The sequence below is a fragment of the Setaria viridis genome, chromosome 5, assembly GCF_005286985.2.
Source record: "Setaria viridis chromosome 5, Setaria_viridis_v4.0, whole genome shotgun sequence".
Classification (NCBI taxonomy): Eukaryota; Viridiplantae; Streptophyta; class Magnoliopsida; order Poales; family Poaceae; genus Setaria; species Setaria viridis.
Genome location: NC_048267.2, coordinates 37624794 through 37646320, shown reverse-complemented (window position 1 = coordinate 37646320; position 21527 = coordinate 37624794). Strand labels below are relative to the sequence as shown.

Sequence of the window (21527 nt, the reverse complement as noted above, 5' to 3'; positions counted from 1 at the left end):
ACTTAAGAGATCAATCATGCGTAGAGGTGGTAGGGGATTCTAATTTAGTGGTGTTTGATACCAGGAGTTAAAAGTTTAGTTATGTCACATCGTACGTTCGGATGCTAATTAGGAGGATTAACCATGAACTAATTATAAAACTAATTGCAGAATCCCTAGGTTAATTCGCGAGACGAATTTATTAAGCTTGATTAACCCATAATTAGGAAATGGCTGCCGTAGCACCAAATTGTCAAATCATGAACTAATTAGGCTTAATAGATTCGTCTCACGAATTAGACTCCATCTGTGTAATTAGTTTTATAATCAGACTATGTTTAATACTCCTAATTAGTATCTAAACATCCGATGTGACAAGGCTAGACTTTAGCCCTCTTGAGCCAAACACCCCCTTAGCCTAGCAATCTAAGATCGGGCTCAATAAGGATCGGTCCATAATAATATATGATTTTAGCTGAAAATAGATAGGTATGAACTTGATTGTGAAGGAGGCATAAGCACTATCCATTACCACACCTAATCATGCGTGCCTACGTTTGAGATGGAGAAATTTACCACCAGTAGCAACATTCTGCAAACAAATCCATGGCATGGAACGCATCCATGACAATGAGAAAATTTCCATGCAACAAATGGTACAAGCTGAAAGAAAAATCGACAAGAATCTACTTAAGATCAATCGAATTGCAAGGTATACTGAAGGACTGGGTGTTGGGCAGTTTGTGCGCTCAATCCTGTGGTGACAAGATTGTGACAATGCCCCATTAGTCACACGCACCGAAATGACATCTCGTTGGAAGTGCTTCACTTGCCGGTTATTATCAACCATTGGTGGCATATTTAGTTTCGTCGGTCCTTTTTTTATCGTAATGTTTGAAAAGGTATTATATCATAGCGTAATTACGATCACAAGAATAGAATGTTTTATCTATAAAACTAAGAATACGAAGAACTCTTAACAAATAATATAATTTAGACAACTATAGATAAGAGTTTTGGTATTGTTGACTTCTAGACGAAGCGTTTCTACCCTAGCGTTTTTACCCTACTAGCAACGATCATTTTAAGTACAATAACTAGACATTCAATTAAATTATCATACTAATATTTAGGTAGTTGTTCTTCTAATTTTTCTATGGACCGTTACGAGGCGTTTGACGCTTGACTTACGCCTTATCGAAAGTGGATTTTACACCCTTGATGGAACGTAATGTCTACCGATTCTGATCCAATTCAGATCTCAAGATAAACAGCTCAGGTACGGATAGAACTTATCCCAATAGCCTAGTGTATATAATTTTCATTGTACACCTTATCCTCAACCTATGGACAAACCGACAAAACTCTTCCTAGCGACTGACAACAATATGAATTCTACTGTCCTCGCCTAGCCGTTTTTGTCTCCAACAGTGGTGCTGTTGCCAAAACTTTGTGCTTGATCGAACAGGTACAGGACGCAAGGGCCTGACCCACTACGGGCCGACGAGTCAACTACTCAACTCTACAGATTCTCGATGTTCTGTACACCATTCAGGCATGCTAGAAGCTATCCGGACCGTTGTCCAAACTCCGTGCGATTTTTATCCCTTATGTGCGTATTTTGAATCGTATTTTCTTTTTTTCTTCAATGTATTTGTACCATCGATCCTTCTGGTGGATGTGACATAAAGCACCACTTGACACATGAAAAACAAAAGACAACCAGAGCAGATGCGAGAGAAAGAAACAATCTTTGCAAATGGGGATTACATAAAATACCTTTAGGTGCTGACGGAGCTAAGCTCTGTTTGGCATGGCTCCAACTCCGGGTGGAGCTGCTCTACTCCAGAACTCCACATGGAACCAGCTCCGCTCCAAAACTCCAGAACAAAAATGAGGTGTTTGGCTAGATGGGTGCTCTCAGCTCCAAAAAAGATCGATTTCAGTGTGGATTGCCATTGTTGGCCCCCAATTAAGGCCCCACTTGTCATCCTCTCTATCCCATCTTCTTCTTCCCCTTTTTCCACTGCACTGTGCCGCACACGGGAGACCCTCCACGGGCGGCGGGGTGGGTAGCGACGGGGCGACGGGTGGCGACAAGCGATGACGGGCGGCGAGCGGCGACGGGCGACGACAGGCGGCTGAGTGGGTGGCGACGGGCGGCGGGCGGCGACAGGCGGCTGAGTGGGTGGCGATGGGTGACGGGCGGCGGGCGGCAGCGGGCGACGGGCGGCGACGGGCGGCGAGCGCGGCAACGGGAGCGGCAGCGGGCGGCGGGCGGCGACGAGCGGCGGGCGGCAGCGGGCGACAGGTGGCGGGCGCGGCGACGGGGGCGGCAGTGGGCGGCGGGCGGCGGCGGGCAGGGCTCTGGCGGCGAGTGGGGCTCGGGAGAATATAAGGGAGAATAGAATGAAACGTTTTTTGTGTAACCAGTGGCATTGGTGGGTAATTACCTACCAACTCCACGAGAAGGTTCAAAAGAGAGGTTTCTGGAGCAGCAAAAGAGGTGCTCCAAAACTCCACCTCCATTTGCACTACAGCTCCATGGAGTTGGCAACTCCATGGAGTTTTGGAGTTGAGGTGTTTGGCTGAATTTTTTGATGGAGTTGCTGAAGTTTAGGAGTGGAGCCGTGCCAAACAGGACACTGACGGAGCTACTGACTTTTCCACCTCTCGTCATTTCAAAATTCAAAACATAACCGTTGCATGTGCACATGCCATTTAGTACCGCACCCTCTGGTGATGTACTCTACTCACCTGGATTTGTTGAATATGTAGCATATTTATTTTATAGTTATAACTGTTGTACATTTTTGTGAATATCGCATTCTCTTACATGACAAGAGATGAGATTAAGTAGAATCTAAGGAGACCAGATGGATGATGTGTACATCTCTGTACATTTGACCACAATAATGCTCTATACATTTCAACAAATCTACGAAGTACAAATGCATGCTTAGACACCAAACTCGTTCATCGAAGCAATCACCAAACAACACAAAAAATTACTCGGGTGCGTTATCGAACATATTCAAAAACCATTATATACTCTTACAATAAATAAAAAATTAAAAGAGATCAGCTTCTACCACCGCCGGATCTGGCATGCCGCCGTTCCAGGACCGCATCCACCACCGTCAACGGTCGCCATGGAGAGAGAGAGGAGCAGCGGTGGTAGGATGAACGGAGAGGAGAGAGAGGTCTCAGTTTCAAATGAATTTGAAAACCAGAGAACGGACGGTTCTGCATATTTATTATATATTCAACGTGTACACGTACCATGGATGCATCATATATATAGAGTGACGGGATATAATTTTGCTATGCCTGTACATAATTCTGACACAATCTGAATCTCGAAATGTACTCATGGCTGCTTGGTTGGTGGCCACCAAAAACCACACCACAGATTGTGGCGCGCAGTCACAATATCTGGCGTGGCTTTTCATAGCCAGCAATCAAGTCGTCCTCAATGTATAGGTGTATGGTCAGGATAATATCCATCATACCAAAGGGTATATAAAATCTTAGGGTGTGTTTGGTTTTGGGGATGGGATGTGTTTGGTTCGAAGTCATGAGGGATGAGATGGTCCTAAAAGAAGAATATACCACGAAAATGCGGGATGACCCTGTCCCGCCGTCCGGACACAACGATGGGACGGGGTCATCCCACCTCGGGGCTGTCTCGTTCTGTCCTTCTCCGTCTTCATCTGAGGCTGGCGCGGGGGGCGGAAGGGCTGGAAGCGGCGCGGTCGGGGCCTAAGGCCGACGGGGCGAGCTCCCCCGGCACCGCGGCCAGTGCCAAGGGCCGGCAGGGCGAGGTGTCCAGGTGGCGTGGTCGGTGCTCATGGCAGGCCGGGTGAGCTCCCCATGTGGTGGGGGTGAGGGGAAGAAGATTGTTCGTTAAAATGACAGGTGGGACCCGCTGACGGTGGCTAACGGAAGGAAACAACGGTGTTCGTCCCAAGTAGTACCTCCAACCAAATAAAAAATAGGACGAATCCATCTTTCTTAGCAAACACGAGTTGGGAGGTATCCTATCAAAAAATTGGGATGGGACCCACCCATCCCATCTCGGTCTCTTTATTTCTCCACCGGCACTCAACAATCAACACGGCCCGAAACATCCTGCAGCCTGCCACCGTATACCGCATTAATCGATCGCATACCGTTTTGCAGGAAAAATAGGAAACAGGAAACCGAGACCGTATTTTAGGCAGGAACGGGAACAAAATTAGTTAAGGGGTTTTCCCAACTGTATTCACGGTTCCATATTTGGGCAGGAAAATTACCGACAGTATTCCCGTATTTTGCACGGCAAATCCTCGTTTTCAGCCCACGTTAACTTGTAGCCCAACAGCCAGCAAACTCTCCCATCCCGCACGGCCGCGCAGCCTACTAGCCCAACAAATTTTGCTAAATACCTAAACCGCAACCAGGCCCAGCTGCCCAGGCAGAGGCAGACACAAACCCTAAGCGCAGTAGCGCTAGCGGCCATCCCCAACCCCGACTCCAGGAGGCAGGCGCGTCGTGCCGCCTACCCACCTCCATCCCGATTCCCTCCAGGGTCCGCCTCCCGCCTACCTCTGTCCAGTCGTCCAGGTTCCAGGCACCGCGTGAGCCATCCAGGGTCTGCCTCCAGGAGTCCAGCTGCCGCGTCCAGGCTCCTGCGGCCGGTGGCCCCATCGCGCGCCTTCCGGCCTCTGCCCCGGCAGCCGTCCTCCTCCGTCGGTGGACTAATGACGCCGCCTACTGGGGTCCGGGTCATGTCGCCTCTACTGCTGGCTCGTTAGGATCCAAGCGCTGGCTCATCCTTGAGCCGCCACTACCGGTGGTGGTGCATAGCACCCGCTTCCTACTCTAACTCCAACCTCAGGTACTTAACAATTAACAACCTCAGGTCAATACTCTAATACAATCTCAGTATGTATGTCTAAGATTACTAGATTAGTACTATTAGGCAGTAGTAGCAGTACAAGAAGCTTGATATGCTGGTGGAATGTTAACTTGTAGCTGCTGTTGATTTTTGTTATTGAGCGTGTACATTTGGACCATCAACAATTTTGTTTGGCCCAAGGATAACTGAATATAGAATTATATAGATGGTTTGGTGGATGTTGTCTAGTGAATGTAGTGATAATACTAAGAGATTTATGGCATGAAACTTAGGTAACTACAATCTCTGGACCTTTCTGTCATATTAGAATGGTTCTCTAATTCACTAATCAAATGTTGTTGACTAATTCATGTATTTCTCTTGGTAGGATCTAAGATGTCAAGGTCAACAAGTGGTTTGTGTCTGTCTAGTGCAACTCTTGCATCTAGTCCAACAACAGCAATTGATGATGGGGTTTCTTTGCCAAGTGGAGGTGGCACTAGTAGTGGCAGTGGTGTTGGTGCAGCTGTTGTAGGCGGCAGTGGTAGTGGCAGTGGTGGAAATGGTGCTGCTGGTGGTGGAAATTGTGGTGCTGGTGTTGGTGGAAATTGTGGTGCTGCTGGTGGTGGAAATGTTGGACAGCAAGGTCTGCAAGGAACATATACAACAAATGCCATCATTATTGAGGGTGATGAGCCTGCACCTGTTGAAGATGATCAGCATTGTGGGAAGAGGCAAAAGAGGTGCACATCTGATGTATGGCAGTACTTTACCAAGAAGAGGGTGGTCATTGAGGATAATGGGAAGACATATGTTCAGGTCTGGGCTCATTGCAAGTGGCTAAAATGCAAGCACAAGGGTAGATGTGAGAGTAATTATGGAACAACTGGATTTTGGACCCATCCAAGGATGACACATAGTATAGTGAAGGGCCAGCAGCAGCTCAAAGTGGAAAAAGATGAGAAGAAAGACATCACTTTTGTGGTACCATACAGGTATGATGAAGATGCTAGCTTGAGAAAGTTTTACCTGGCAATAGTCATGCATGAGTACCCATTTAATATATCTGAGCATGAGTATTTTGTTGAATTCATCAAATCTCTGCGTTCTACCTTTCTAATCAGATCTCGGGTTACCATTAGGAAGGAAATTATGAACATGTTCTTAGCTGAAAAGTAGAGATTGTATGAGTACTTCAAATTTGTATCTTGCCGGTTTAGTGCCACCATGGACATGTGGACTTCAAATCAGAACAAGTCATACATGTGTGTCACTGTGCATTGGATAGATGACAATTGGTCTATCCAGAAAAGGATTGTTAACTTTGTGCATGTAGAGGGCCGTCATACCGGTACAAAGCTGTCAGAGATATTTACTGAACTTATGGTTAAGTGGTATATTAACAAGAGAATGTTTGCTCTGACCTTGGACAATGCATCAACAAATGAAGTAGCAGTCAAAGACATCATCTCTAATCTGAAGGCCAATGCTCGTGCAACATCTTTGATATGTGATGAAATATTCTTCCATGTGAGGTGTGCTTGTCACATACTGAACCTTGTTGCTAGAGATGGTTTGAGTGTAATCACACCCACAATTGAGAATATTAGACAACTAGTTCTTGCTGTCAAAGGATCTCCATTGCAATGGGAGGAGCTCATGAAGCGTGCAACTGTGTGGATTGGATACAAACAAGGACCTTTCACTAGATGTGTCAACCAGATGGAATTCCACGTATTTGATGCTTCGAGATGCTTTGTACTACAAAGATGCATTCATGAGGCTCAAATCGTCAGATCGCTGTAGATATGAAAAAATCACTCCTTCTCTTAGTGAATGGGTCATGGCATTTAAATTGTTCCAATGCTTGAAGAAATTCTTTGATCTTACTGAACTGTTGTCTAGTACTTTATATCCCACTGCAAATCTGTTCTATAGAGGGTTTTGTGAGATAAATATTTTACTATATGAATGGTCAGTTTGTCAAGATACCACTATTAGTGCAATGGCAAGTTCTATGAGTAGGAAGTTTGAAAAATATTGGAAGAAATCATCCACTACACTTGTTGTTACCTGCTTTCTAGATTCTAGATATAAGAAAAGACTGATGGAGTTCTACATCAGAAAATTTCATGGTACCTCATCTTAAGTTTATGTTGATGAACTTGTTGATGTCATCAAGAAACTCTACCAGTTTTATGCTACCGCTGAACCTTCATCTTCGAGGTCTAAAGGTGGCTCAAATGATGCTAAGGATATAGATACAGCTGGCCTGTTAGTGGACAATGGAGACGATGAACTAGAGAACTTCTTATATGAGTCTAGTGGGCATGATGCTAATGATATGAATGACTTGGAAAAGTATATGGAAGATCCACCTTTGAAGTTTAGTGGTCAGTTTGATATCTTGGCATGGTGGAAGAATCAGACCGATGAGTATCATGTTCTTTCAAAAATAGCTCGTTGCTAGCTATACAAGTCTCAATCGTCGCTTCTGAATCTGCTTTTTAGCGCTGGTGGACGTGCTGTTGATCCTTTCCGTAGCCGTCTTGATCCTGAAATGGTTGAAGCTTTGACATGCATGAAAGATTAGGTTGCTACAGAAAGAAGAGGTTAGGAAAACATCTCAGTTTTAATTATTGTACAAAATTTTATCATCATCATGTTTTCTGATATATGTATCTTGTATCTTGGCTAACTATGATTTTTAGATAAGAAGATTGGTTCCCTTGCTTCAAAGCTGAAGATTGAGGTCATTTTACTATATAGTTTAAGTCATTTTAAATATTGTTTGCTACTGTAACTCTGAAGATGGATGCCTCCTATTTGTTTGTAGGACGACGATGTCGCGGACAGTAATAAAGAAGATGGGTCACATACAGATGATCTGGCCTTCTTTGACGTGTAGAAATATCAACTGGAGACGTGGTTGTGGCATGCTTTTTTTTAATTTGGACTTGTGAATTACGGACTTGTGTTACTGTTGTGGCTGGAACTCTGGAAGGACTTGTGGTTGTGGCCGCGTGTTGTTGGCTTGCCTGATCACATACATGAACTAATTTTTTTTAATTTGAACTTGTCAACTTGTGAACGTTATGAACTTGTGAACGTTATAAACTTGTCAACTTATTTGCATATGGTTGCTATTGCTGCATCGAGCTTACTATTTTAAATGGTTACATATATTGATATATTACCGCTTCCCGATCGTAATCAATACATTCCTGTTCAAATTATTCTGTTCCGATATCCGTAATACCGATTTCGTTTTCCAGGCCGACCTTCCCGTTTCCGTTTCCGTTCCGGAAAAGGACGACCTTCCCGTTCTCGTTTCGTTCCCGGAAAAAAAAATACAGGAGCGGGAATGGTTACGGCATTTTCCCGTTTTCATCCCTAGCTGCTGCAGGTGCAGAGGCAAAGTGCCGTGGTGCGCGCATCTCCCTGCGAGGCAGAGAGGCCTTCTTAGTGCGAGCTGCCGGGACGGCAGTCGGCAGGAGGCCGGCAACAGTGCATCAATCTCCATTGGCTTGGATTGGTTGGGTGCCATGGCGGATCCATCTCGCGGCATTGGCACCGGCACTCTCCGGCGTCCGGCGAGGCGGTTGGCGGGAATCATTGCTAGGACGGCGCTGCCCCGGTCGTTGCGCTCCTTTCACCGTCCACTGCGGGGGTACGCAGGTGGCCTTGAGAACTCCGACGCCTCCGAGGTATCTCTCAAACGCCACCTCACCGGCGGCGACCACGCGCGCTTCATCTCCCGCTTCGGTTAGCCTCCCTCCTCCCGCCAGCCTGAAGCACATTTCTCCTATACCACGCGTTTCTGAAAACTAAGCATCTGGATTCCCCTTGCCAAAACCCTTCTCTTCGAGGTCGGCAGGTTGCGGCTGCGGCACGCCTCTCTTAGCTCTCTATATGCTCGTCCATGTGCGCTTTCCCAGCTTTGCATTGAGCAATGAGGACCATGGATTCACCGAAGACCAGCGATATGAAACATACCTGAGTTTACGGAGACAAACATTGAGAAGCATGGTTTGTATGTACACATCTTTGCCATTATTTATTTGCATTTCGTTCAGTATGCCAACATTGTTATTGCAACATTTTCCACATTGCCCCCGCTTCGGTTATCTCCTGAGTTCTATTCCCTATTTTCCGCTTCAGTTATCTAAGCATATCTTGTTTTTTGGATTCATGTTTTTTGTTTTAACGGAGAAATTGGTGAAAATCATCTGATTCAGACAGAGTTGTCTCTAAAATTCCACGATGTCTGCATTGGATTTACTGAACACTCATATAATGAAATATAAATTGCATAATCAGGATATTTTCTTATCACAGTTTAGTTTTCTGGAAAATTTTAGACAAAATTTTGATGATGGCTGTCGTTCTATGACACAGAAAGCATCATGGGAAGCATCGTCCTCTGGGATGACGTGGAATTGGGTGGCATGTGAACTGACTAATTTATGATTTGGGGACATACATGTGCGTGCACTGATTATTCAGGAACGTTTTCAAATCGGAAAGTCTAGTCTAGTCACCTCAGTACCTACTAGGCCGATTAATTGTGATTAATCGTGACTAATAGGGTGACTTTCTGACCAATCGCAGTTAAAATCAAGTTGCCTCAGTAGCGACTAGGACGACTAATCGCGATTAGTTGGACAACTTGAAAACATAATCTGAGGAGCACTTGATAGGTCAGTGATATATTTTGTTGTGTCACCTAACATGAAAGATCACAAACTGGTAGGTTTTTTATTCTCTTGAAAGGGTTTACTCTTCCAGTCTGTCCTTTATAAGAGAGTGTTAGGTAAATTATTCTGAACTATGAAGCGAACATTTTGATTTATTAAACCTGCTTTTGTTTATCTGGCTAAAAATAACATACACTGGATCATGGCTTTTGAAGTATAGTTTTGGAATAAGAAAAAACTAAAGAAAATAGGGAGATATGTGGGGTATGCTTAGATCATATGAACAAATATGCCTTATTTTGGGAATAGAACAATTACTGAGGAGCCATTGGATACTGAAATGCTATATTACACTATCACAATACACAAATGGCACATTTGTCTAGATAACTCTTTAGACCACTGGGTACGTAATTGCTGATATAACCCCAAGCCATTCATTCTTCTCATCACATACACTGGTGTAAATTTACAAATACCCAATCAAGCACAAATTGTGATATCTGTTAGACAGGTTAGCTTGGCTGGCCCTATGGGCCTTGGGTGCTGGCCGCACAGGCCTGTTGCTGTGCACCACCCCTTAGGGATTAGGTAGGTGTTATCCTATTAGGCTAGGATCTCCTGATTGGTGGTGTTTCTATAAACCCTGGAGACCCTAGCCTATATATGTAACCCGGTGCTTTGCATCCTAATCAATCTACTATTCCCGAGCCATATTGCTTTCAATATCAAAATTTATACTTTGGGAAATACGTGTTTCACGATACCAACTCAATCATCAAGCATGTAGCACAAAACAATCAACCAAACACTGAGGAATCAAGGAAAGGAAAAGCTCACACATGGAGCCATACATTAGCTCGTAGTAGTAGCGCAACACATGCAACTGGTAAAAAGAGAGGATCTTGGCTTCTTCTTTTCTTCGTTTCTTGGTGAACTAATCATGATATTGCTCTTTGGGTTTGGTTCCGTTTCCTTCAATGGAGACCACATACCAACTTCTCCTTCTGTCAGTAAGCTCTGAAATGGTTTCTTGTTTCTTGCAGAATGATTTGGTATTCTGAAGTCTCCTGATGTTTCCCTGGGGCTTAACAGTGGGCTCTTCTCAGATTCTTCCTCAGCTTCAGCTTTAAATTGCATCACAGCAATGTCAGTCATGGGAATTTCCACATCTACTTGGATATGCTGTATAGTAGAACTGAAAAAACCTATACTTTGCACTGCCTGAAGTAATGGAGTCTCTTCACCAGCTTCTCTCCCTGGAGTTGATGTCTGAAGAGGATGCTGTTCCTCGGTAGCAATATCAACACTTGATGTGACTTTTGCCTGATTGCATTCAGCAGTAAAGCCTGTAGCTGCAGTGCTTGCTGTGACTTCCTTCTGGTTGGCTTCAAAGGTAAATTCTGAGGCTCTAGTGCTTGTGCCTACTTTCTCATGGTTGACACCATCAATAGAGATTATGCCTACATTCGAATTTTTTGCCGCCAACTGCATACATTTGCTTGAAATTTCACCATTCTCAAGTTTCACAACTTCATATTCTTCAAGCAGTATCAGTTGAGACTGGTCACCTTGTGTGCTGGTCGTAGTTTCTTGTGTATCTCTAGTTATGTACACCTCTTTGTCAATATCTTCTAGTAATTGAAGAGGAGTTGACGGCAATGTCATCAGTAAGTTGGATGGGTCTCCTTCCTCCTTTGCCACTACATGGGCATCAGCATGGAGACCTAATCCTTCTGCAGTATTTACCTTATCATCTTCTTCTAAATTTTCCTTTACTGTCTCTTTATTGAACTCTACTGTTCCATTTACTCCATTGACTTCTCTTTGTACCTTCACTTCATTCATAATAAGATGACGATTCAATGAAGATGAATGCAAGCCTGTAAAATCCTTTCCGTTGACCTCAGCAATACTGATTAAGTCATCATCATATACTTCAGGTTCCTTCTCTGCTGCAAAATTATCATCAAAATTCCAAACAGCGACAGTTCTCTCAACAATTTCTTCTTCCTTGTATATTGTTTTTATGTCAGTATGCTCCACTTTTGAAGTAACAGAAGCTGAAATCTGTCTTGAAGCAACTATCCTCTCATTTTGCTCATTTCCCAGTTCTTGGTCACTTATTGCAGTTGGATTTCTTAAAGATGACTGACACTTTGCAACAACTTCACCATTATAGAGATTATCACATGATGTCCATTCTGTACTATCTTCATCCTGATTTCCCAATCCATGGATAAGCTTATCATCCTCAAGTGCCTGATCACTTTCAATCATAAGCTTCACTGCTGCAATTTTGCTGATTGCACTGATTTCTTCCTTGTCATGTGATATTTGTGTTTGTATGTTGTCATTCGTGGATGCCTCTATGTTTATGCCATCTAATGGCTGCACATCTGGTGGACTGTCTCTTTGTCCAGGCTTATCTTCTATTACAACTTCCTTGATCTCAGAGTCATCAGCATCAAGATAAGTGCTGACAATTGATTCTGTTGATGATGTAGTTTCTCCTTGCATTGCCACCTCTACCGTTGGCACCTCAATGTATCCTTGTTCTAAGTTTTCAGTTGTATCTTCACCAGTTAGATTACCATCCATGGGGGCATTTTCATGGCTGCTAGTTTCTTCCTGATCTTCTAGTGAACCTTCTATATTTTCCTGTAATAATGATTTATAGCTGCTTTCAATATTTGCTTCACTTGCATCTCTAGTCCCATGCAAAAGTTGTTTGATTTCTTCACTAGAGACTGAACTGTCCTTGTTTCTTGTTACATCTTCAATTGTGGTGCTAACAAGAGCAATTATTTCGGTTGAAAATATGGTTGTTTCAATTGCTTCTTTCCTCAATGGTTCATCATCTGTACCAAATTGCTTGTTTTTGTTAAGAGAATTCAGAGCTAAAGGGGAACCAAAAGCAGTAATGGTGCTTTTGTGTTAGTGAATAGTCATCAATGTTATATTCCGAAGTTTATTTGTTCAAGCGTAGTTGTTTGTTGAAGATAGCATGGTAAGGGGGGTAGCTGCCTAATAGGAGTATATATGCATTCCTTTGGAATCTCCATATTTACCTTGCTATTTTTCATTCCTGTTTTAGGGGGCTATTTTCATTTTTTTTTACCACTGGCATCATGAAAATTTCTATGATAGCCATGCTTCTTCACTAATTAGGGATGACGGGAGAACTTTTCTGAACTAAAGCAAGTAAATAAAAATGATATGGCAAGTTACCAAGCTAGCTAGAAGCTGAAATCGGAGAACTGAACTAACCTTTTGGTGAGTTGCTACTCTGATCATCTTGTGTTGATGTGTTATCCTGAATTGAGCCCCTGTTTTTCTCATCTAAGCCTTCCATCTTATCTGATGAAATATTTTGATACGAGGCCACCTGCTTATCTTCAGCATTGATAATGATGGGGTCCTTTGTGGACTTTGACAAATTGACATCCTCAGTGCCATCCTTCTCATTATCTAGCATAGTCGCATACACAGGCAGATCAGTGCTGATTCATTATACTGAATTTTTGCCTAAATTAGTACACCAGTAGCCATACTTGTTTCACTGTTCGTGCTGTTGAGCCCGGGTGAATCACTTGAATGCTCAATGGTTTTGTCGACTCTGTTAGCGGTCTCTTCTGATACTGAAATGTCGAAAAGAAGATAATTAGTGAAATACTGAAACCTCATTGTTAGATAGCATACTGTATTCAGCAAAATGCATACCTTGTTGTCCAATGACGTTGTTGTTTCCCATGATCTCACTCCCACCACACTTTGCAGCTCAAGTTCTGAAACACTATGAGCAATCAGAACAGGATTTTAGTTAGCTCAAACCGAACCTGGAGCGGAAATTATGAGATATGAAAGAAAAGGGGATGTGCAAGTGAGCACCACAGACCATGATGGATTGATGGCAGACACTTCAAGATTATCTAGAAAGAGCACAACAAGACAGCATATCGCTGCCTGTGAGCCTTGCAGTATTTGTAGTGCAGGGAGCTCATTATAAGAAACTCTAGCTTTGTGGGTCACAATTTCCTCTTAATAATTTTTGAAAAGTTAACTAAAGTAAAGCCAGTGATCTGATTGTATTATGACCACATCATTCAGCAACATGACTCGATTTGTTTAGAAAATAGGGTCTACTGGAATTCAGCAGGAAAGCTGAATTCTTTAATCACAAAGGCTTAGTCATATTGGGTTTGCTGAGCAAAGGACATGCTTATTTGCTTGCAGTCTTATAAATTGGGAGCATGAACTTTATTTTATTCTTCTCTCAACCTGTTATCAGCTTGTTGTGAATCGATGTGCCCTGAAGAAGACATAAGTTACTGAAGATCAGTATGTGAAACAGGACCTGGACCCTTTTACAGGCAGCACAAGAGTTTGTTTTGTTTCTACTAAATATGTGAGGAGTTGGCAAAAACGTCAGCGATCCTAGGCTTGCCTTTTGACAGAATGTGATGAGCATCAGCTAGAACATTTCAACCAATCAAGCTTTCGGCGCAGGTTTAATGGTTTAAGTATGCCTGTGGGCACATTTGATTCTTCCCAAGTCATGCTCCCTGTCTCAGGGATTTAATTTGTGGAAGCATTATCATGGTTGGTTTGGCTCTAAAGCTGGATCCAGTTGAGTTGGAGGGGAACATGTTGTTATGTTTTTGGTGTAATCATGGCCTACACCTCCCTTTCTGCTACTAGCCTGCTTCACAGACTTCCAGAGACTTCTGTTGTTGTTCCCTTTCGTACAGGGTGGAAGTTGTTTTCCACCTCATGCTTTCCTAAGAAAATGTGTGTTTATGATTGCTATCGCCAGCTCAATCTATCGTAGTGGTTGTTGATAAGCTAGCTTATTTGTTTGAAGTTTTTTTTACTAGGATTTGTTTAAACTTGAACTTTCCGTGACACGAGACTTGGTGATAATTTGCAATTCAGTCACATGGAACGCAACAGTGGCATGTACTTCCTACAGTTGCAAATATAGGTCAAATCGAGATTTTTGTTAGTCAAATATTTTTAACTTTGGGCTCTGGCCATCAATAATATATAAAAATGTTACATAGAGTAGAACATATGGTTTGTGTTTTTCTTTGCAGAGTAACATATTGATCAAAATTATTTCAAAACATGTATATAACTCTATTTCAAATAATATATATGCACAAAATCGATAGTCAAACTAAGACACCTAAATGACTTATATTTACAACAAGGTGAAGTAATATTTGTTGTGGTACATTACGCCACCAACTCGTAAGCCTACTTGTAGGTAAACCGTAAACCACTTCTTGAATTGGCGAGGATATAATGAAAACCTAGTTAAGGAAAATGACCTGACCATACTTTCGTCAGGTCATTTCCTTTCAATGAATGCATTTAGGTGGAGTTCCCCCTCCCCGGACATTCTTGAAAAAAATAGATAAACTGTTACAGTGCTTAAATAATGCAGCAATGTGAATCACTATTTTACAATGCAAGCCTTTAATTTTCAATGACGCTATAATTAATATCTTTGACCTGTATCAAATCTCTATTTTTCGCTTAAATCGAGAGAAGAAAAATCATGATTGTAAACCCTAGCATCTATCCCCTCCCTTTCTTTTTTATAAGGCAGATTAAGATATTATATATATATTTAAAAATATACTTTGATAATTAATTTCTCTTGTGATTTATTGTCAATTGATATGAAACCAAATCTTATTCAAAATATTTGAAATATGAATCTAATTAAGGATACACTTTTGTGTATATTAAACATGTGCAAAATTTGATTAATAGTTAATCAAAATTTATAATATCTAATGTTTTCGAATAATCCGAGTACGTACTGTATTTTGAAATGGATAGAGTATTGCAAGGTCTGTGAATTGCTACAATGTTTTGAAATGGATAGAGTATTGCAAGGACCGTGGATTGCTACGATGTTTGTGCAAACGAAGTTTGGTCCCATGTCGTTCTTAACTTCACGCTAAACCATGCATCTATTACTGACTTTACATGAATGATAGTACGAATATATGAACTTGCTTTTCGATGCATCCTGGGTGGGCATTGGTTACTGGTGTACAGACAATACCCCATGCTGGCAGATCATGCGGCGCACTAGCGACGCGTGGTAGACCGGGACCACCAACATCTTTGAAGCTCGATGTTAGTCAATGGTTGAGACCACATCCGTGCCAGTAAGCAACATATAGTAGGGTTTTCTTTTTCTTTTTAGTTTTGTCCGAAACCTCGTGAATTGCTAGATCCGTTTGACCCATACTTTATGAACAGTTTTTAATTAAAAAACGTATCATAGTTTATGTCGCAATATTATATAAAATCCAACTCTATAAATCCTATCTAAACACTGACTGACTGATGGATAGTCCTCCACACTTTGACATCGAGTAGGAACATACTTGTCAGTGACTGTTTGTGGAAGTTGTTCCTTTGCACTACGATAACCACTTTGATTATCACATTTTGCTCAAAAGCACTAATGTGCGTACGTTTTAGCATTCAGAACATATAGGATGGACCACGTATAGATGCATGCACGCGCGCACATGAACCACGGCACGCGCGCGTGCTCGCATGTGATCTGCGCCCCTCCGATATGGCTTTGCGCATGCATTGGCCGTGTGGATCTGCAAGTACGCACGCCCACCGGCCAGGCGGCCGGCCGGCCGCCGAGGCGCTAGCTAGCTGACCGCACCTTACGGTTACTGGTAGCTGCGTAGGGGAGTACGACCATTAATTTGCAGAGCTTAGAGCTAGCTCCCTTCCATCTTCCCGATCGAAGGTCGTAGATGTCTGTATAAACTGTAAAAACTATTAATTTAGAAATGTTAAATTTAACATTTGGGACGAAATGAGTATTATGCGACGGATCGGAAGTGAACAATATTTCAAGGGTACATACACGTTCGCGTGTGTGTTGCATGAATCATGATCAAGGTCGTCGGCTGAGATGATCAAGGACTTTTGAGCCAGTCCAACTGTGTGTACAAGCTGGCGTGTCGCACAAATGTGGCGAGTGCTTTCTTTTTTCCAGCTACATTGCGTTTTTAGATTGAATTAGTTAATGTATGCAACTTAGGTCTCGTTTGGTAGAGCTCCAGTTCCTTCCAAAATGGCTCCGGCTTCAGCTTCTTTGGTGGAGTGGTTTATCTAGTGGAGCTGAAGCCGTTTTGCAAAACGTTTGGTAAACCAGTTTCTCAATAGCAATATGGGTAATTTTATGATCATTAATGCTTGGAGAGAGGGAAGAAGCCGGTGAAGCCACTTTTTTTTTCTCCTCCTCTCTAGTGTAAGCCGTTTTGCAGCTTCTCCCCGGCTTCGGTGGTGAAGCCGTTTTGAAATTAACCTTTGGTAGGGTTTCATCAAAAATTGGTGGAGAAGCACTTTGAGAAGCCATACCAAAGGGAGCCTTAATATGATATTATTAGGATCGTCATAGGTCTTAAAAGATGTTCGAATTCGAATTCTGACGTGCGCAATTAAATAGAATAAGTGTAGCCAAGTCTTATTTCCATCTTCAAGTATATCGAATGGTTTCCTACCAGTTTAATTAGATTTATGGATTGAATTGGTGCTTTTGCATCAGTGTGGCTATGGCCCCAGACGCAATCAGGCAAGGAAACAGAGGAAAATCAAGAAGATTGTCTCTCCAAGCTTGGCCAATGAAATACAACCAACCACGCCGTAAGTGGAATCTGATCGATCCAGGATCTGTACGTGTCGACGGCATGTATCTTTGCATGATTGTAACTACTATTTGTAGAAACCCCTACTAATTTGCTAACCATGGAGCATTGGAGCTTGCTATTGGCGCCCTTTGCCGCTCAGTAAAGAAGATTATCAGTGCAGTGCTCTATGCGTACTGAATCCACGTAAAATACTGGCCCATTCGAGCATATTTTAACCGCATCTTTCGTCTAGCTTTCTCGATCCGAGAGAAACTGTTGTCCAACGCAGCGATTTTATGCAGCACGCGATGCAGCACGAATCCGTGACGTCGTGGCATGCAGCAGCTTTATCGGCGCCCAACTTCCGTAGCACGTCGTCGTAGCAGCGCACTGGCACCGGCACACAGGCCCTCGATCTTGCGCCCCAGAAAGCCAAATCTCGCGGCGGTTGGTTGGTTGCTAATCATGGGTGTTTGTTGGATAAGCGCTAAACTTTAACATTGTCACATTAGATGTTCGGATGCTAATTAGGAGGACTAAATTAAGCAAATTATAAAAATAATTGCAGAACCTCTAGGCTAATTCGTGAGATAAATCTATTAAGCCTAATTAATCCATCATTAGCAAATGGTTACTGTAGCACCACATTATCAAATCATGGGCTAATTAGGTTTAATATATTCGTCTCACGAATTAGACTCCATCAGTGCAATTAGTTTTGTAATTAATCTATATTTAATACTCCTAATTAGTATCCAAACATCCGATGTGACAGGTGCTAAACTTTAGCGGGTGGTATCCAAACACCCCCTAGCTCCATCCCTCCTTTTTTGGTTGGATTCGACTCATTTCGTGTTTTGTTGAGAGAGACATGTCCGTCCTAGTTTTTTTTTTTGTTTGGTTGCAAATGTTGAGAGGGATGGGTTGGATGCAATCTTGGCACCGTTAGCAACAGTTATCTATGGAGCCCACCTATCATTCTCTTTTATTTTTCTTACACCTTATCTTTTTCCCCAGGCTACCACCCCCGCAGTCCTCCCCACCGTGCCCTCCTCCTCACGACGCCTTCCCAGCCGCCCCGACCGCCGGCCTCACGCCGCACCGCCCGCCGTCGCTGGCGCCGGCCTCCCCGCTCCACTGAGCGTGCCCGAGCTCGGCCTAGCCGGCGGCGGATCCCCAAGGCAGAGCTCGAGCATGCTCGTCCGGCACCGGATCACCCCTTGGGCGGAGCCCCGTTTTAAACACCTCCCCGCGAGCTCGCACCAGCGCCGTCCTCCTCGCGGCGCCGGAGCTCCCTTCGGCGGCCTCGAGCTCGCTCAGCCATGCTCCACCGGTGCTCCACTACTCTAGCGCCGCCCACCCTCCGTTACCCCACCTCCGCTCAACTCTACTGGCCGGCCTCCACCTCCGCTCCTCTATGTGTTGTCCTCCACGCCGCACCCACACGGCCCCACTGGGGCCTCTCCACCACACCCGTGCATTTGCCGCTCCACTGCGCCGCCCCGTCTAGATCCACCGCACCATGTCGCGCTGCAGCTCTCTAGCCCCTCCCATGCAGCTCTGTCGCGCCACCATGTCCAGCTCCACCGGCTCACGAAGCGCTGCCTAGTCCGGAGCTGCCTCGTGTCGCTCTCCCTCGCGCGTAGGAGATAAGACAAAGGAAGACGTCGTCCAAGTGGATCGAAACGATTTATTCGTTTCGGCCGGATGGGATGAACCCGACATTTGGGGAATATTCCTTTATTGGGATGATCCCAACCAACTAGTTTTCCAACCAAACACCATTACAACTAGGTTCAACTCATCCCAACCCACTTCAACCCTCAAACCAAACACATGCTAATGTTGCTAGGTGTGACAACATGATCAATGCTCTGCAGCGGCGGCTCTACCAAGCTTGCGGCCCCACGCAAGTGTGTAACTCTAACTGCATGTAGGGGACGAGAGCGAGTTGAACCGGGGCGCGGCGCGACCATGTGGACGTGGCCGGCTGGCAGCCGTCACCGCATACCGATCTCTGGCGATTCGGCGGCTCTACCGTGCAGGCGGCAGGGCGCACGCGCACCACGCGCTGATCAGCCGGTGACCCGGTCGGCCGGTGCTGGCCCGGGACGGCGTGTGCGCAGCTCGAACATTCAGGATCGTAGGAATCCTACCGGCAACAAGCAATATCCTGAGTATGTACGTACACGAGGCACGCGCGGGCGCGGCTGCTGTTGCGCTTGCGCCTGCCGCGCGTGGCTGAGTAGTGAGAAGTCGAGAACCGGCAAGGCGCGCTGCTTCAGAGCTGTGAGTCTGTGGCGTCGGGAAAAAAGAGTAACATCCTCAGCAGGTTAATAAGTACTCCCCCAATCGTTTTGGTATTTCTGGGTTCAAAATTTTTACTATATATCTAGATATGGTATACGTTTTGATGTGAATAGCAAAAGGTATGGTAGAAGTGTTAAAATGCCCTACAATTTGGAATGAAGGAAATAGCACGTTGTGTGCACGAACAACTAAAATTAAAGGCGATTCGTGAATCTCGAACGGACTTCGCGGCTAGCTTCATTCCAATATAATCTTGACCGTACCAGCTTTTTTTCTTTGTGCCGAACTATCCGACTCGAAACCCTCACCGAATCAAAACCTAGCCAATTTTAGCAGTCTACCATGAATCAGCACCAAAAGTACTCGTCCCTGCGTGTCGCAGCTGTACCACACACCAATCGTGCATCATCATCGTCAGAAGAGGTAGCGTGCAAGTTCGCTCAATCGCACGCCTGAAATTGGCTCGCTCAGCAGCTCACAGTCACATGGGATATAGATGGTCCCGTGCGACGTGCAGTGCGTACACGCGTACTACAGCTTATTAGGTCATCGTGTGTACCCTTGCTGCAACGGCCAACAACTTGGCCTTGCGCGCTGCGTTTTAGCGCCCCGGCTAATCCCAGAACAAAAGGTGTCCAGGTACAGAGATATACAATTCTGCAAACCCTAGCTATACCCAGGCTATCATATGCTATGCTCCTGGTGCTGTGAGCATCAGCATCAGCATCGCATGCGAACTAAAACAACCTCGGTTACTCGACATATTCCTCTGTAGTCTCGCTCGTGTATAGGACCACCGTAGACCGTAGCTACCTTTTCGAAATTTAAAATCTTGCAAAAATTCAGCTCCTCCCATTTTGAACTTCAACCTCTGCCGTTTAACACTAACTGAGATATGCATGCCGTGTCGTTGCTTCAGCATCTCTACTGCTCTATATATGAGGGGCTCCCGTGCCCTAACCCACCCCATCCCCGGCCCTCACCCATTATCCTGTGATATACCTCTCAGCTGGTAGATCGATGTGCGTGGTATATCGTATGTGTGTGCACAGTAAGCAGCTGAAGCTGCCAGCATGATCTGATATCTTTGTTTTTAAGCTCCTCCTCCTAGTGATGAAAGGTTTGGCAACTTTGGATGCCTAGATTCAGATCGTGCTGTGCAGTTTCACCTGCTCATTGGAGCACAGAGAAAAATAGGCAAGCACTTTTCTAGCCTTTAAATTTCTGTTCCACACCTCGCAGCCACAGAAAAATACTATGTACAAGGTAGATCAGATGAACATGGCTCGTGCATAAAAAATCCGTAGTGAGATAAAAATCTCTGAGGTGAAATAATATCACTAAGCTGAAGAGATGCTAGTCAGGTGAGTCATTTGGGTCATCACTGTGGTTCTCTCCACGGAATTGTTGATCTTACTGTCCTCATATATAGCTAGCCTCAACACCAGATGCACGTGTGTTGCCCTAGTAGGAATCGAAGAGTGCGACACATTTCTCTCTGCATGAGATCTTTGTTAGATTGTCACCGTATAGTCGTCAGATTATTTGTTGTCCTGGTTTTGATTATTTTTTTACCCTTTTCTCTTCTTCTTTTTTTTACTTCGTCGCATATATCATATCCCTTTGCTTGTTTTTCGATCGATTGATCTCCAGTTCTCATGCACATGCATCTTCATTAATTCGATATTAGATCTGCCCTCTTTGATTTATATACCCTTGATCTGTTTTGACCCGTCCATCAAGAAATTAAAGAATATATTTAATTGCAAGCGTGTACGTAGAAATTTCTGTAGGAAGTGAAACGTATATATATATCTATTAAATCTTACGGAGATCAAACTTATTGATCCATGATACTTTTTGTGTTCAGAAACCATGGTGCTTTATTTAAATGTTTTAACAATTAATATAAGTAGATAAGAGGGAATAGAGGTTTCCATAAAAAAAAGAGGAAATAGAGGTAGATTTTTTTTGACTGGCATGTAT

The 21527-nt window shown here is 43.9% G+C and overlaps 2 protein-coding genes across 3 annotated transcripts; one reads left to right on the top strand and one right to left on the bottom strand.

Moving 5' to 3' along the window:
• Positions 1 to 5250: 5250 nt before the first annotated feature.
• Positions 5251 to 13823, top strand: LOC117854667 (putative AC transposase). The gene is given in 7 exon segments (XM_072293734.1): positions 5251 to 6531; positions 6533 to 7320; positions 7323 to 7363; positions 7365 to 8623; positions 8736 to 8891; positions 10602 to 10951; positions 13336 to 13823. Coding segments are annotated over 4 exon segments (2217 nt in total). The 5' UTR covers positions 5251 to 5254; the 3' UTR covers positions 7476 to 8623; positions 8736 to 8891; positions 10602 to 10951; positions 13336 to 13823.
• Positions 10272 to 13594, bottom strand: LOC117854666 (uncharacterized). 2 transcript variants are annotated; one of them, XM_034736892.2, is made up of 5 exons: positions 13454 to 13594; positions 13279 to 13351; positions 13110 to 13196; positions 12826 to 13026; positions 10272 to 12416 (listed from the first exon to the last, which is right to left on the bottom strand). In XM_034736892.2, the coding sequence occupies exons 2-5, from the start codon at positions 13307 to 13309 to the stop codon at positions 10411 to 10413; spliced, it is 2325 nt and encodes a 774-aa protein (XP_034592783.1). In that variant the 5' UTR covers positions 13310 to 13351; positions 13454 to 13594; the 3' UTR covers positions 10272 to 10410. The 2 variants fall into 2 exon arrangements, with proteins under 2 accessions (XP_034592783.1, XP_034592784.1); XM_034736893.2 differs by having other exon boundaries at positions 13279 to 13343; positions 13454 to 13543.
• Positions 13824 to 21527: the final 7704 nt, after the last annotated feature.

Excerpts from the sequence above, each read along its gene's own strand:
- LOC117854666 (XM_034736892.2), bottom strand. The coding sequence starts at position 13,309 with ATGGGAAACAACAACGTCATTGGACAACAAG. Across the intron at positions 13,027-13,109 it reads CAGCACGAACAGTGAAACAA|ATAATGAGAAGGATGGCACT; the intron begins GTATGGCTACTG and ends CGACTATGCTAG. Across the intron at positions 12,417-12,825 it reads GAGTAGCAACTCACCAAAAG|ATGATGAACCATTGAGGAAA; the intron begins GTTAGTTCAGTT and ends AATTTGGTACAG.